This window comes from Coregonus lavaretus (assembly GCF_964263955.1).
Source record: "Coregonus lavaretus genome assembly, chromosome: 17".
Lineage (NCBI taxonomy): Eukaryota > Metazoa > Chordata > Actinopteri > Salmoniformes > Salmonidae > Coregonus > Coregonus lavaretus.
In genome coordinates this window covers 16949353-16967174 of record NC_140004.1, presented here as the reverse complement: position 1 = coordinate 16967174, position 17822 = coordinate 16949353, and the positions used below count along the sequence as shown (strand labels likewise).

Sequence of the window (17822 nt, the reverse complement as noted above, 5' to 3'; positions counted from 1 at the left end):
CTTCGCCTTGTCTCAGGGTAGTAGGTTGGTGGTCTGTTGATATTCCTCTGGTGGTGTGGGGGCTGTGCTTTGGCAAAGTGGGTGGGGTTATATCCTGCCTGGTTGGCTCTGTCTGGGGGAATCGTCGGACGGTGCCACAGTGTCTCCCGACCCCCGCCTGTCTCAGACTCCAGTATCTATGCTGCAATAGTCTATGTGCCGGGGGGCTAGGGTCAGTCTGTTATATCTGGTGTTATTCTCCTGTGTGAATTTAAGTATGCTCCCTCTAATTCTCTCTCTCTCTCCCTCTCTCCCTCCCATCCCGGAGGACCTGAGCCCTAGGACCATGCCTCAGGACTACCTGGCCTGATGACTCCTTGCTGTCCCCAGTCCACCTGGTCGTGCTACTGCTCCAGTTTCCACTCTTCTGCCTGCGGCTATGGAACCCTGACCTGTTCACCGGACGTGCTACATTGTCCCAGACCTGCTGTTTTCAACTCTCTCTCTCTAACGCACCTGCTATTTCAACCTCTAAATGCCCAGCTATGAAAAACCAAGTGACATTTACTCCTGATGTACTGACCTGTTGCAACCTCTTCAACCCTTTGTGATTTTTATTTGACTCTGCTGGTCATCTATGAACGTTTGAACATCTTGGAGAAAAATCTGGCCTTAATGGCCATGTACTGTTATAATCTCCACCCGGCACAGCCAGAAGGGGACTGGCCACCCCTCAGAGCCTGGTTCCTCTCTAGGTTTCTTCCTAGGTTTCTGCCTATCTAGGGAGTTTTTCCTAGCCACCGTGCTTCTACATCTGCATTGCTTGCTGTTTGGGGTTTTAGGCTGGGTTTCTGTATAGCACTTTGTGACATCTGCTGATGTAAAAAGGGCTTTATAAAATTTTTTTTGATTGATTGATTATAGTTTTAAAAAAATCATATAGTAAATTGTTATTTGTTAATTGATTTCTATAATATATTGTTTCTATTTTCAATAAATGTGTTCGAACTTTAAACAATATTTTTTTGTGATTTTTAATCAGAAAAACGTCCTGTAACAGCCAAGTAAACATTTTTCAGGGGGCCTTTAATTTTGAATAAAATCTGTATGATCATGTGACGTTATGTCGCTAGTTTCACATGGAAGTTACGCGGGAGGAGGCGAGATCAGGTGGGTCCATTCTAGCCAATGAGAGGGCAGAGTAAAGGGGCCATAGAGATAGCTAATCTTTGTATCTGTGCCATTATAGCATCTATGACAGCATGGCCAGCGCCATTGAGGCTATCTCCATTTTAAAGTAGTGGCTGATTGCTCCCAACTCATAGGAATCCCCACCCAGTTGACTACTTTAAAATGGTGGAAGCCCTTAATAGCAATGTCCATGCTAAAAATGGGTTATATGATGAGTCCTCTATCTATCTCTATGATAGAGTTTTGTGGAGTTATGGTTCGTTCATTTTACCGGACCGTGTGTTGTTTAGTAAACGTTAGGGTAGTCCTGTGGAGGAAAAACGATGTCTAACAGACAGCTGTGGGATAAGGAGATGTATACTTGGATGACGGAGGGGGAATGGAAGGAAAAAGAGAGGCAGAGGAGGTCTAAGAGAGAGAGGGAGGAAGATTGTGAGCTTGAGTCGGGAAAAAATGGCGGGAAAAAGGGAGAAGATTTGTTAAAGAAGAATGGTAGGAAATGTAAGCAAAGTGAGCTGAAGACAGGAGGAGAAATGGAAGTGAATGAGGGTGAAGTATCGGAGGTGGTAGGTGTGGTGAAGTACTTGGAGCCAGAGGCTTGCACAGAGGGTCAGGATAAAGATTAGTCTTGGAGAAAGTGGAGCCTTGCCTTTTGGCTGATCCATTTGTCGTTTCAAGATGGGGAAAAAAAGCGTTGGGTAAAGTGGCATCGTGAGGGTAACCAGAAGTGGTCTAGTGATAATTGTTTGTGTTTCTGTTGGTCAGAGAGAGAAGATGCTCAGATTTAGTGGTGAGAGTGGTAGATATGTACCAGTACAAAGGGATAATAATCATATGCCATTTAGCAGACGCTTTTATCCAAAGCAACTTACAGTCATGTGTGCATACATTTTTACGTATGGGTGGTCCTGGGGATCGAACCCACTACCCTGGCGTTACAAGCGCCATGCTCTACCAATTGAGCTACAGAGCACCACAAGTGATATATGTTTCAGTAAGATTGGATTTTTAGCGTTTATAGCAATGGTTATTAATTGTACTGCAGCGATGGAACGTAAGTCGAAGAAAATTGAGGTTGTGGTGGCAGCTGCAGAGAGGTATTTGGGTGTGTGAGACTTTACATCAGAAGAGTTACAGGGAGTGTTAAGTGGTGATGTCCCATCATCTCAGGTTGAGGGCATGAGGTAGGAATGAATATATTTAAATAGTGGAGAAGAGTGGTGTTAATTATTAATAATAATTTTGAATTTGTGAGTGTAGTGTTAGATGGTAGGGTATTTCTTTATTTTATTTTAATTTTCAAGCAAAATATAAGGGAGTTGTAATCCAGTCTAGTAGGTGGCGGTAATGCAACAAATTGGATGCCAACCGCCGTTTAAACTCATTGAAGAAGAAGAAGAAGAAGAAGAAGAAGAAGAAGAAGAAGTATCTCTATGACAACAGGCACAACTCCAATATCAAAGTTGCCGAAATGCCACACGCGTCCACTTATATCAATGCATTCTTAACAACCTAACCATTACGAAACGTCTATTCGATCAAATTAGCAATTCAAGTTTTTGTTGACCAAATTGACACTCTCTCAAATTGACCTCCATACAAAAATGTCTTACTTCGTGGTCTTTTTTTCTTGAACAGATATTAGGCAGAGTAAAACCTCTCGCTTCGCTTCTTTCTCTATGAAGAGGGTCACCTGTGGAATAAGCTGCGCAGATTCTGCCACCAGCGCGCGTGCACAGCACAGTGCACACAAGATGCACACGCAGAGTTGCACGCAGGTTCTTGTCTGTCTGGATTTCTCTTTTGTACCGTTAGATGGAGACAAATATCGATATTTCAGACGGTATATATACCGTAATAAAACATTTATGTTTTTAATCTTACAAAATGGCAATAGATTAGTCTACATTATTACTTACATAATATAGACCATATCATTATCAGTTTTTTCCCCAGCTTGGATCTCTTGTTTTCTCGACGTGCCTGTGTCTTTAAAACTGGACTGACCCTCAATCACATCACAGTCCCTCCCTCTCTTTTCAGCAATAACTCAACCAAAAGAAAATCAGCAAAACACAGTAACTGTGGCGTGCGATCCAACGACGTGTAATCTCATGTCTAGCGAATCTAAGGTTAACGAGAGAACATTCAAACTAACTTTCTATCGGGTGCGGAGTAACGAATTAACACGAAAAACAATCATTACAGTGGAATTGTTAAGTTGTTTTTGGACTTTCATTAAATAATTGGATGGAACTTCTGGATATAGCACAGTGCTGCGTTTACGATGAATGAAGGATATAATGTCTACTGACATTACTTACAGAAGATAAGGATTTTTTTTTTTCGCAGGTGGATGAACTGGGTCGTCATTCTCAGCCCTCATGTCATTTTGTACTACTCGAGCTGATATCATGTTGACAACTAGAACCATAAGAAAAAATGTGCACGAGTCTTCCGAAAACTGTATTCAGTCAGTGAAGTGTGGAGATAGCTTCTAATGGCCATTATAAGTCATACTTTAGAAATGATTTTGATTGGAAACTAATCATATAGTTTAGTAGACATTTTAGTAGAAGTTCCTACTCTATTCTCAGTGAACTACGTTATTTTTTTAAATGGTTGAACCAGTGGGTTTTGTGGAGGCTTGGAAAGCCCAGTTCCCGGAGTCAGATCCCCCAAACATGGAGCTGAAATCATTGGGGGATGTTGAGCAGGAGCTTGAGAAATGCAAGGTATCTATCAGGCAGCTGGAGTTTGAGGTGAACAAGGAGCGCTTTCGGATGATCTACCTGCAGACGTTACTGGCCAAGGAGAAGAAGGCTTATGATGGACAGAGATGGGGCATCAAGAGGATGTCCCTAATGAATATTGGAGACCAATCCAGTGTTTCAGACACCCAGAGGTCCCACTTAGATGAGCCTTCAGTGGAGGAGCAGTCGGGTGAGGCAGTCGACACAGGGAGGTGTAAACAGTATCCAGAGGGAGAGGTGGATGGGGTGTCTACCTCCAAACAGAGTTGTGGCTTCTCCCCGCACAGGCCTACAGTGGGCCCTCCAGACACAGATCTGGACAGGGACAGGGTAGGCATGGGCTCAGTTGCAGCACTGAGGTCCAACTTTGAGCGCATCAAAAGAGCCAACTCCCACACGGCTGGAGATGGGAAAGGGGTTGGATGGACAGAGAGACCCTTCTACGCGAACATGGAGTACCACCATGAGAGAGGCCTAGTGAAGGTCAATGACAGGGAGGTCTCAGACAAGATCAGCAGCCTGGGCTGCCAGGCCATGCAAATGGAGCGGAAGAGGTCCCTGCACTCCCTGCCCGGGAACCTGTCCACTGCGACGGGGGAGATCTGCAAATCTGTCCTCAGAGGCAGATCCACAGATGGCGGTTGTGGCTACAATGGGCTGTATGATGATACAGAGGTGAACCCACATTTCTTCAAGGACAGTGTGATCCGTTCCAATGGAGGGAGACAGTCGGCAGACTGTCAGCCCTACACCAGTGTGTATGTCGGGGGGATGATGGGGGAGGGGAGGATCATCCACATCAGGGACCACAGTGTGGAGGAGGACTCCCACCTCACCTGGCCAAGGCGCTCCTACTCACCTGGGAGTTTTGATGATGTTGGGGGCAGCTACACCCCAGACTGCAGCTCCAATGAGAACCTAACGTCCAGCGAGGAGGACTTCTCCTCTGGCCAGTCAAGTCATGTGTCACCAAGTCCCACCACCTATCATATGTACAGACCGAAGAGTCACTCTCCATCCCAGATTTCCCAGCAGTCCTTTGACAGCAGCAGCCCCCCCACCCCTTTGTCTCAGAAACGTCTGAAGCAGCAGGTGTTGGTATCCGAGGCCTCCATCGTGGGTGTTCGTAAAACAGGCCAGATCTGGCCCGATGATGGGAACTCCACTATGTCCAGTAGGACCTCGCATGACAACAGTCTCCATGGAGATCTGGGTAGGTCTGCAAAGCCATAGTCTCTGTCCTTTTGTACAAGAATTGTTAATGCACCCTAGTGCTCAATAACCACTGCCATTTCATATGTTTATTAAGATGCCTGTATTTGCCCTAACCTTGATCTCTCCTCATGCACAGATGTGCTTACAGTATATGTGCACCAGCAACATGTCAAAGGAAGGAATTATTTAGATGATAGTGTACTATGCATCTACCAATACGTTTTCTATATGAATAAATTAAACCATTAGCATAGCCCAACCATTGCAAAGCACCCTATTGCTTGTGTGGTTATTTGTAGATTGTATGACTGTTTTCTTTTACTTTGTAAGCCTGTCCCCTTTTCCCCCCTTCTGCTCCCTTCTATTGAGTGGTGTAGTGCTCTTGGGAGATGCCCTGATTGAGACAGTGCGTGCCCTCAGGCTGCCCAGTCACTCGGCCCTGTCCACCCAGAATGTTTTTGTGTCAGCACACATCAGCGTTGTTGTCCTTGGCTAGAAGTAATTAACTTAAAGGGGCTTGTGTAGTGTGATTCATTTAGGGAGGCTCTTTGTTGGGGGTGGGGAGGAAAAGGGCTGATAACTCTCACTAAAAGGATGGAGGGCTCAAAGTGTGTCACATGGCTTCCCATCAAAATCTCAGGCCTCAGTGTTTCCTGTTGTGATGTGTGAACACAATAGGATAATCACTCATGCAGAGCATGTATTGACACTGCAACAATGTAGCAATGTTAAGTGGGATGGGGTGGTCTATCTAGGTGCTGCCAAGGACAGAGAAGAGAGTGAGAGTTCCTATGCAAAATATTTATTAAAGCTTTAATACATGAGAGGGTGTATGATTTGTCTATGATGGTGATTCAAATAACTAAATACATGTCTAAGTGAAAAGGGTTGACCCAATGCCACATATTACATGATTTCACTGAAGTCTTAACAGATGGTCTGTTGTAGTGAATCAGGGTCATTCGTTGCTAGGCTCAACAAATAAAAGCTATGAGAATTCATATGAGAAGAGCCGAAACATTGTTTGAAGTTATTACAAAAAATACATGCTGTTTGGAGCAGATCTTCAGTAGCAATTGTTGAGAACAGGCTGTTGTTATGTAAGGTGATAGGCTGGAAACATTTTAAACCGAACATGCAATGAACAAGCAAATTGTCTGGGAAATAATCAGCAGGAGAACAGTAAGCCAGTGTGCGGCTCTTCTGACAGAAATACACATCCATGTGACCTGTGGTCAAATATTTAGCTTTTTGATATTGCAATAACAATATCATGGGTTGTTTTCTACATTGTCTCACCACATTAATGTTTCTTCACAATAACACCCATTTACCAATGCTGCTTGACCTGTAGGAAATGGGGAAACAGGCTATCAGATACAAAGACATGTTTTGACAGAAGCCATAGGAAACAGGACAGTTAGCCTACTGTGATTGCTGCAGCTTGCTGGTTAAATGTTCAGCAGAAACAATGCTGCTGAGCCTGGCCCTGGAGTGGTGGTCTAAATGGCCATGCTGTTGAGGTAACGTTCCTGCTGCATGATCACTTCATGCAAACCGGGCTTTGTGGATTAATGGAAATCAGGATTTATTTTCTGATGTCGTAAGAACATTAGGCCTATTGCGCACATTGCTGGATCAGTGTTGTGGTAAGCAGTGCTTTTCAGGTGAGCATGACAATCCACTATTCTCTATTTTGGTCACTGATTTTGAGCGAGTATGGGAAAATCTGTTTTTCTGTTTTATCACAAAACTCATTGCAGCATTCAATAAATTCCATTTAATCTGCTGAGTAAAGCTAGCTTATAATGTCAACGTTATAAAGGGCCACTGTGCTCCAGTTACATAAGCGTTCTGGTGACTATTTAGCTTTACAAAAATCAGAATCACTTTATTTGCCAAGTACATTTGCACATACCCGGAATTTGACTTAGTGAGTAGGTGCTGCCAGCAAAAGACAATATACAAACAGAATACAGACACAAAGTCAACATACAGATTATACAATATAAATACAGTAAACGTAAAGCTGATTTACCGTGAGGATATACAATTTACAGATATACACTGACTATACCAAACATTAGGAACACCATCTTAATATTGAGTTGCACCCCCCCTTTTGCCCTCAGTACAGCCTCAATTCGTCGGGGGATGGACTCTACAAGGTGTTGAAAGCATTCCACAGGGATGCTGGCCAGTGGCGGTCGGTGCATCAAAAAATTACAAAAATAAACATGTATGAGCATGGCCTTATTTCTAATACAGCATATTGGATGACTGTCATTCATATTCCATTCACCCAGCTCAATGTAACATCGATAGGTTTAGGCTACTACATGATACTCAAATTTTCCTATGCCCATCATGAGGTTGCTACAACCTAGCCTATGAATGAAAGTTTACCACGTAGGTGCACAGGTCGAGAGAATTTTGAGTAATCAAGGTGACAGACTGTGACACATTCAATACCGTCCTGTATCTAGCTGATATAGGGTGTAATCATTAGTCCAACAGTTGCAAATTAGAGTTTCTATTGGACAAATTCAGGTACGTTTATCCCCATTCCGTTTGCTTCCGTTTAAGAAAAAAAATGTCAACAGAATTGGAGGAATGAATACATCCCTGATCACACACAAACACAGTTCTCTTTCATAGCAGCCATATAAAAACAGCATGATCACTTTGCTTCTTGTATATATAATTCCGTCTCGCAACTATCTACGCGCGCTCCTCCTCTCACCTTTTCGCTTCTCTTGTAGACTTCAGTGCACAACACATCAGCTGTCTGTGACCAAGTGAAAAAACCTTTCAAAGACAAACCTTCATATCATGACTGCTAACCGCTACGCACAGCCTACATCGTTGTCACCACATAGTCAACATAGCTACTAGAACTAACGTGTTAGTAAACCCGCTACAATCATGCAGTACAGTGTACAGTCAGCAAGCAGTTTAGCAGTTACACCGGCGGGCCCCGGTGGTAATAAATTATTAAAACCAAAAGCTTACCTTAACTTGGAAGAGTTCCATTGTTGGATAGCCATAGTCAGTTAGTTAACATAGCATCCCTCTCTGTTTTGAGCCAGGTGTTTGAGTAGGCTAAACTAGCTAGCTGCATTCAGCTAGCTAAGTGAAAGTAAAAAAATAAAAAATACAACCAAATATAGCTAGCTCTCTCTCTGTCTCGCTTGTCCTTAATTTAGGAAGGAATTAATTTGTTAAAAACTGTTAAACTATTGTCTTTCTCTCTTTGAGTCAACTACTCACCACATGTTATACACTGCAGTGCTAGCTAGCTGTAGCTTATGCTTTCACTACTAGATTCATTCTCTGAACCTTTGATTGGGTGGACAACATGTCAGTTCATGCTGCAAGAGCTCTGATAGGTTGGAGGACGTCCTCTGGAACTTGTCATAATTACTGTGTAAGTCTATGGAAGGGGGTGAGAACCAAGAGCCTCCTAGGTTTCGTATTGAAGTCAATGTACCCAGAGGAGGGCAGAAGCTAGCTGTCCTCCGTCTACACAATGGTGCTACCCTACAGAGTGCTGCTGACCTTCTAGGCAGAGTTGCAAAGAAAAAGCAATATCTCAGACTGGCCAATAAAAATAAAAGATTAAGATGGGCAGTCTGAGATATGGCTTTTTCTTTGCAACTCTGCCTAGAAGGTCAGCATCCCGGAATCGCCTCTTCACTGTTGACGTTGAGACTGGTGTTTTGCGGGTACTATTTAATGAAGCTGCCAGTTGAGGACCTGTGAGGCGCCTGTTTCTCAAACTAGACACTCTAATGTATTTGTCCTCTTGCTCAGTTGTGCACCGGGGCTTCCCACTCCTCTTTCTATTCTGGTTAGAGCCAGTTTGCGCTGTTCTGTGAAGGGAGTAGTACACAGCGTTGCACGAGATCTTCAGTTTCTTGGCAATTTCTTGCATGGAATAGCCTTAATTTCTCAGAACAAGAATAGACTGACGATTTTCAGAAGAAAGTTATTTGTTTCTGGCCATTTTGAGCCTGTAATCGAACCCACAATTGCTGATGCTCCAGATACTCAACTAGTCTCAAGAAGGCCAGTTTTATTGCTTCTTTAATCAGCACACCAGTTTTCAGCTGTGCTAACATAATTGCAAAAGGGTTTTCTAATGATCAATTAGCCTTTTAAAATGATAAACTTGGATTAGCAAACACAATGTGCCATTGGAACACAGGACTGATGGTTGCTGATAATCAAAAAATAGATGGCATCATGAGGAAGGAAAATTATGTGGATATATTGAAGCAACATCTCAAGACATCAGTCAGGAAGTTAAATCTTGGTCGCAAATGGGTCTTCCAAATGGACAATGACCCAAAGCATACTTCCAAAGTTGTGGCAAAATGGCTTAAGGACAACAAAGTCAATGTATTGGAGTGGCCATTACAAAGCCCTGACCTCAATCCTATAGAACATTTGTGGGCAGAACTGAAAAAGCGCAAGGAGGTCTACAAACCTGACTCAGTTACACCAGCTCTGTCAGGAGGAATGGGCCAAAATTCACCCAACTTATTGTGCGAAGCTTGTGGAAGGCTACCTGAAACGTTTGACCCAAGTTAAACAATTTAAAGGCAATGCTACCAAATACTAATTGAGTGTATGTAAACTTCTGACCCACTGGGAATGTGATGAAAGAAATAAAAGCTGAAATAAATAATTCTCTCTACTATTATTCTGACATTTCACATTCTTAAAATAAAGTGGTGATCCTAACTGACATAAAACAGCAAATTTTTACTAGGATTAAATGTCAGGAATTGTGAAAAACTGAGTTTAAATGTATTTGGCTAAGGTGTATGTAAACTTCCGTCTTCAACTGTATATACTGTATATCTAAAAAGGATAAAAAATTATAGCACTCTCAAAGTCGCTTAGGTCACTTGTTTTGCCCATTCTCACGTTCAATCGAACAGTAACTGAATACCTTGATGCCTATCTGCCAGCATTATATAGCAACCCATGGCCACGTGACTCACTGTCTGTAGGAGCGATCCATTTTCGCTAACGGGGTACCTAATAAACTGTCCGGTGAGTGTATATATGCAGAGGAAGGGATGCTGCCGGTACAAATAAATAGTGTTGTGCAGAGGGTTTATATGTCCCTTTCAGATGGCAGTGGCTTCATTTGACTTCATTTCTCTGTGACTGCGTGAGCGGTGAACCAATCAAACACAGGGTGGCATTGACAGGTACCCTGCAGCCCTCCTAGTGTTTTACTACCTGGCATGGTGGCTGGCTCTGCCTGAGGAAGAGGGACAGCCCTGGCATTGGGTACAGTACTGACTGGCATAAATGGGCCTCTGTCCTTGCCACACTGATTCCACCAACCCTGCTTCTCCTCTTGCTTGTAATCATGGGAAAACAACCCATCTAAAATTGTCACATCTCTAAGGTCTCTTTTTCTTAGAATAGCACAGTAATAAGAGAATGAGCACAGTCTCTTGGTTTGTGGATATCTAGGCCAATTGTCAGTCCTGGCTTTGAATAGAGCTGCTGATTAGTTGCGTGGCTTAAAGGAGGCCACTTCTATGATGTCTTCTTTGCCATAGTTAATTATCACTATGACATTGACATAGACATGCCAGTGGCCAGGGCCTTTTCCTACTGTATGGCTCACAGAAATGTCTTATGGCTAATGATGAGTACATTATAAGATGGGCTACTGGGGCTTGTGTTGTTAGAATGTCTTCACTTTGAGTGAACCTCTGCCAGGCCAAGAATAGCCTCTGCTTAATATCAATTAGACAGGTCTGTATGTCTCCTTTGACACTAATGTGAAGCTTTCACTCAGTCTGTCTTGTAGTGATCCTATCTTTCTGGGTGTCTGGCCTCAGTCCAGGGCTGTATTTGTAATCACAGCAGGAGGCAGAGAGATGGTGGTGGCCCACCCTCCAGGTTAACGGTCCAATCATGAATCTTTCAGAGCTTGTGATGAAGCTCACACAGGCTGGTTTTTGTACCTGAATGTCAACATCCTCAGCTTTTAGTGGTTAAGGAAGCAAAAATAAATGGGCCTCTCCCTCCCCTTGAGTTTACATACAAGACACTTGTCTAAAGATTTAGATGATGTGGGGCCAGCACAGAAAAGGGACAGAGCTCTTGTGCACCCTGAGTGAGCTCTGTGTTTCGTGTCACCTGTCCTCCCAGGTGGTTGACTTGGTAAAATGGTGCAGTGGGAGTGTGCCTGGAGAGCTGGCAGGGAACAGAGCAGCAGGCCAGGGCCTTGCCAGCTGCAGTCTGTGGGAGCACAGGGACAAACACACCATTCATCTCTCAAATGAGCAGACCCTGTCCAGTTCAAGTTACACCAGCATAGGGGTAAATTGTTGGTCAGTAGCCTACTTGGCTCTATTTCAACACTCAACCTTGAAATACTTTCAGATCTAACAGAACATGTACAGTCCTCTACATTATTTTAAGTGCAGTCGGCCTACTACAACCAGGTTTGAAAGTACTGGTGTCACCACAGGCTGTTTCCCATATCCATATATTTTCTTACAGATAATGGTAGAAAGGCATGAGAAATGTTTGATATTTTGTCCCTCGCTCCAGGCTTCCCTCTTCGCTCTAATCCTCTCTTGTGCTCTGTCTCGCCCCTCTGGTCCCCTGGTCTTAGCTCCACTCCCAGGTCCTACTCAAAGGGCCCTCTGTGCTGCTGCCTGGCAAGCCAAGTGTTTATGGAATGTCTCAGCTGCTTGTGGGGTGTGGGGGGAACACAGCTAATGAAATGTAAAGTGCTGTGTGAGCTTAACTCTCCACAAACAGCCTGACCCCTGGGGCTTGTTAGACAATAATTAGTTTGTGGATATTGCTTCTGGCAGAACATACCTGGCTCCACGAGGGGACAAAAGGGGGCTTAGCCCCCTCAATTGAAACTTGTGCTCCCTCAGTTTGTTTTATGTCCCTATATAAAAATAGCACCCCCAAAAAATAATCCCCAGAATCTTTTCGCATGTCTATTTTCAAAGGATAAAGCTAACGTGCTGACCATCCGCACCAGATGTGATCAGAACATGCAGGTTGAAATATCAAAACACTAAACTCTGAACCAACTATATTAATTTGGGGACAGGTCAAAACACATATGAAACATTCACAAACATTTAGCTTGCTGTTGCTAGCTAATTTGTCCTGGGATATAAACATTGGGTTGTTATTTTACCTGAAATGCACAAGGTATTTTTTCTGGGTCTGTAAAATTGGGACCCATTTTGAGTCACACAAAATCGTGTGTTCTCTACTCTGACAATTAATCCACAAATAAAAGGGGGTAACCTAGTTAGTTTCTAGTAATCTCTCCTCCTTCAGTCTTCTTATTCTGTGGACTTTATATGGTGGTTGGCAACCAACTTTAAGGTGCATTACTGCAACCAACTGGACTGGAGTGTGGACCTCGTTCATCTTTCAATCACCCTCGTGAACCAAGTTCTATTTTAGCGCCTGGCTGCGCAGACGCTTGTTGACGCGCACGAGCAGTTAAGATGAAATGATTGAATAACATGTATGTGTACATTTACTTTCCAAAGCTAGCACATGCAACATGGGAGGTGTGGTCAGCATGTAAGAACATTAACAACTTCATAGTTAAGAACACTATAACAATATGGAAGAAAATGAAACGTATTCTACCATAACCAATATCACTCCCTAAAAACACAACCCTATGGAAAAATCCTTGAATAGCTTTTCAGAATTCACAGATTGGTCCCCATGGAAACTAAAGGCATAGAAACAGTAAATTACTTTGTAATAGGAAGTACATTTATTTCCATGACAGAATTAAAAAGCAATTTTGGAATGACCAATGTAGATATTTTCAAATACATGCAACTTAAAAGTTTCATACCAAGAAATGTCTATTTGAAATCTTTTGGACATCAGAGCAATCTTACGGGAATCCGATTCGAGTCAGAAAATGATTTTCATATGATGGGTAAGATATACAAAACCTTGCAGAGAGCCTATCCAACTGACAATCTCTTAGAATTTTTTTTAAATGATTGGAACCAAGACTTAAAAATAACTAATATTGGCACACAGTGGAGGGAATGTTGGAACATAACTAGCAAAATTACATTTAACGAAGGCAGTCATGTCTTAAGTGTAAAACTAACAATGACTCAATCATCCATGCCTTCTGGGAATGCTATAAAGTTGAAATGTTATGGGCAGAGTTCGAAAGTTGTTTATCAGAAGTATTACAATGTAAATGTACTTTTAATGCATCTGTCTGCATATTTCAAGACATGGCATATGAGGGTACATTTCTTGTCCATCTTGAAAAAAAGTATACTTCAACTGGAAATCAACCAATCCTCCATCGTTAACACAATGGAAAGGTCAAATGCTTTATTATCTAAAAGTTGAAAGTGCGTGGGCGACATGTGGCGGAGAGTGATGTAGGCGGCAGCAACTTGTGGCGGCAGCGACGATGCCCCAAGCACCAGCAGAGATTTGGATATAATGACGAGATACCTATGTCTCCACCCTAACGATGGGATTCGTTTTCCACAGAGCATAACGGCGGGCTGCCAAGCTCCTGCCTATTCCACTCTTTGGATTGGCGGATACATCTTGTTATTTGAATACTTTTTTTGAATATATTCGTTGATGTCAACCGCCTGTTTTCAATGGAGAGATGCTATGCTACATGTCACGAATATGCATAGCCATCTCGAGACAACTCCGATATAAAGTGTTTTTTTCTCAAAGTTGCTGGGATGTCACGTGTCCTACTTATATCAGTACACTTGTAACAACCTAAGCATTATGAAACTTATTCTATTCGATCAAATAAACCTCACATAGCAAATAAACCATTACATTTTCTGTTGACCAAATTCGACACTCATTGACCTCCATACAAAAACTCCCCCCTTGGTAAGTGAAAGAAACAACGCCACCTGCTGGAGAAGACAGATTTTTGGCCCAGTTGTCCCTCTCGCTTCGCCTCTTCCTCTCCAGCTCAAGCTAGCGCCGCATGCAGAGCCTTCCCCCTCTTCCACAAGTGCCGCCAGGATAATGGCCCCACAGCCCCCTCCACCTCCACTGTTCCTGACGATCTTGGAACAGAGGAGCCAGCCCAGGTTAGCCTAGAATCCTACCCTAGCTGCAGGTTTTCTGTCCAAAAACGTTAATTTAATAGCAACTGGTTCATAGGAAGAGTGGCTGGAATACTCGGTTACCGCAGATGCGGCATTTTGTTTCCCATGTCAAAAGTTCTGTGTTGGGTCCAATGCTAACACAGACAAGGCCTTTACCCAAGCTGGGTGTTCTAACTGGAAGCATGTTAATGATAGTACCAAGGGAATCGCTAGGCAGGCATCAAGTAAAGAGCATTTGATATGCCCTGTGGAAAGAAAAACAGGTTAGGGTATGGGTACTGAGGTGTCGACACTTGTTTTTGATGGGCAGCTGGCAAGAAATCGTGTCGGCGATTGTGGACATTATTGAGTTCCTTGTTTCAAACCAGCAACCACTGAGGGGGACATTGGACGCGATAGAGTCAAGAGGGGAGGGGGCAGTGGACTTTTTCTGTCTATAATGGAATATACTCTCCGAAAAGACAAGGAACTTGCCAAGGTGTTTAGCACCATACTCCACAATGCCACATACACATCATATGATATTCAAAATGAAATCATAGGGCTCATGAGTGAGATTGTCATTGGGAAAGCTACATGCGAGAACACATTTTCCACTTTGACAAACGTGTTCAGTCAACACAGAGGAAGCATGCTACACCTGAGGAAAGCTCAACTAATCCAACTGGCATTTGAGGGAGATCTTACAAGAAGATTTCGGGGAGAATGGAATGATCGATGACTCAGGAAGTTCCACAGAGCATCGAGAAGATCGAAAAACGATCTAGCTGGTTGTTTTTTATACAAATCTTGCTTTAGTGTGAAGTGCGCTGTTCCTGGTGCTGATAGAGCGCAGCAGAGATTTCGCGCCAACCTGTTACTTCTTGATCAAAAGAATTTGAGCTTTTATGTTCATTGTGGTGTAGCGTGATATAAGCAGAATTCAATATAATTCCAATGCAAGAACCCAAATTACACCCTTGGGTATAGCTACATATCGGAATGTTACATCATAGAAATAGATACATTCTATTATGTTTTTCTTGGTAGCCTATAGGTTTTCGTGGTTGTAAATGGAACTGTACGTATTGGAAACGTGCTGATGGTAGGCCGGCATTGATTATCTGGGTCAATTGATTCACAGAAGTGTATTGTGCCATATCACAATGTGTTGCTGAACTCATGAGCACAGAGTGGCATGATTTTCCATGTTTGACCTATTTATTTGGCAAGACAGCTGTGCATGGCTGCATCTCACTGTAGTAGGCTATGTTTTGGTTATTTGGATCTCCATTCGCCTTTTGTTTAGTGCGTTTGTTTACTGTTACTGTAACTAGCCTACATATAGATTGTGTCATGCCTTTATCAGTCTGATAGGCCTACTACTTTGTAACGCTGTTTTGTTCTGTTCGCATTCGCAGTTGTCGGTATTCTAAGCCAAACTGCTGTTCAGTATTTTTGTTTGCATGCATGAGTAACTAAGCGACTACTTTCAGCATTTAGTTTGCATTATTTTGTTTAGACAGCTGTGTGTACGGCTGCATTCACATAGGGTAATTCACCTCTTTAAAAAAGCCTATCTATCTTGTAGCCTATATTCATTACCAAAACGGACTTGCTTTAGTGTGTAGGGCGCTGTCCATTGTGCTGATACAGATTTCGTGCCAACCTGACTGTCACTTCAAAAGCACTCAATGATCTCCGAGTCTCAGCATTTGAACTTTGTTTATTGTGGTATAGCGTGATATAAGCAAAATTCTGCCCCCTTAGTCACTTTATCCTGGTTCTGGGTCTGTGGCAGACAACACTATTTCATGTATTTACTTTAACAAGATGTACTGTAGAACAAAGACTTATATCCACAAGCATGAGTCCTTAAGAAGATTCCTCCTGGAAGCTTAACTGCTATTCTAGACATTGCTCTGAAAGCACAATGTTAGTGAAGATTGTATAATTCATGATCTTTGCCCCCATTTCCTGTTTGTCCACAGTGCTCAGAGGAAAAGTCTCTAAACCTGGCCTTCAGTGTGTTTCACCTGACTGACCAACTCTTAAGAGACTGCCGAGGGTGGCAGGTAGCCTAGCGGTTAAGAGTGTTGGGCCAGTAACCGAAAGGTCGCTGGTTGGAATCCCCGAGTAGACTAGGTGAAAAATATGTCTGTGCCCTTGAGCAAGGCACTTAACCCTAATTGCTCCTGTAAGTTGCTCTGGGTAACTGCTAAAATGACAAAAAATCTAAAATGTCTCGTGGGTGCATCATCCGTCACTGTCGAGCATATAATAGAGAAAATAACTAGGTGTGTGTATCCGCAATCTGTTTTTGTTGTGGTCTATTTTGGAAAAGAGAAGATGGGACACAGGTGTTGAGATCTGAATAATTTATCCCTGATATTAGGGGAAAACACATTTGTGCCTTTTTAGCTAGTATCACACCTTCACTGTATCAGCGTGCTTATGTGTGTGCATCCTGTAGATCACAGATTGGAACAATTATTGAGCCTTGATATTCTGTTACACAGAGCATTACTGTGACCATCCTGAGCTATTTCAACACACTGATTAGTAGGTGCGCTGGGCTGGGTGGCTGAGTTCTGACCTACACTGCTCAATGGCTGGTGCTAATTTTAGGCTGTCCCATAACAGATCTGAGCAGAGAGATGGTGGGCCTCACTACTCCTACTGGGCCTGTGGTCGGCCTCCCTCCCATTTCAACAAAGCACTTCAGATGTGCCAGAATGTGCTGATATTTGGTTGGCTCACGCTCTGCTGATCGCCAAAACACCCAGTCAGCTTCTTACAGGGCCGGTGTGCCCCCGCCCCTTCGCAAATGCCACATTTTCAGGCCTGGTTCTTTTCAACCTGGTGGGTGAAGCTCAATCAGAGAGAAACCAGATGTGCTGAAGTGACGTGACTGCAGTACTGAAAGATCCACTCCACCCAGCCCAGTCCTTCCTTGTTTAGCTGTGAGGGATGAAAATACCCCTTTGCAGTAGTGCGATTGAAGTGCAACTGTTTGTAGGCTGAGGATTAGTAAAGTGGATTGTTATTGATAAACCATTACACCATTATAGTTTTCTATGTGTCTTATATTTAGCGAGTAGAGCTATAGCGGTCATACACGTTTGATGGTAAAAGCCATTATCACACCTGTATTCTCTCTGTTAGCTGACAGCTGTCTCCCCAGTGACCACACAATCCGGATGAAAATCCATTAGTGGAGGCAGAATGTGGCCAAACCACTTAACAGCATCACACGTTGGCATCTTCAATGTTGATATATTTTTTTTTTAAGGTGCCATATCTCCTCTAATCTATAAACGTGCAGACTGAGGCGACAGCGAGACTGTCATTGTGATACACGCAATACTAAAGTTATTATTCCTGGACCATAATGTCCCAAATAATCAGTCTTAAAGGGAATACTGTGTTAGCCCTGTCTTTGGAGGATCGATTAACATTTGTGTCTCATTTTTGACAGGTTTTTATCTCAATTCTGTTTGTCAATTGAGAGGAATTGGTGGTCTCTGTTTTATTCATTGCGTTAGTGTGTGTCCAGATGGGCCAAGCT

At 43.0% G+C, this 17822-nt stretch overlaps 1 protein-coding gene across 2 annotated transcripts in view; it reads left to right on the top strand.

Annotated features, from left to right (window-relative positions):
* Positions 1–3265: 3265 nt before the first annotated feature.
* Positions 3266–17822, top strand: part of LOC311144545 (breakpoint cluster region protein-like) — a 49726-nt gene continuing 35169 nt past the window's right edge. For both annotated transcript variants that reach the window (XM_084180575.1, XM_084180574.1), the window contains exon 1: positions 3266–5136. In XM_084180575.1, the coding sequence (XP_084036701.1) occupies positions 3789–5136 (1348 nt within the window). In that variant the 5' untranslated portion in view covers positions 3266–3788. The remainder of the gene's footprint in view (positions 5137–17822) is intronic.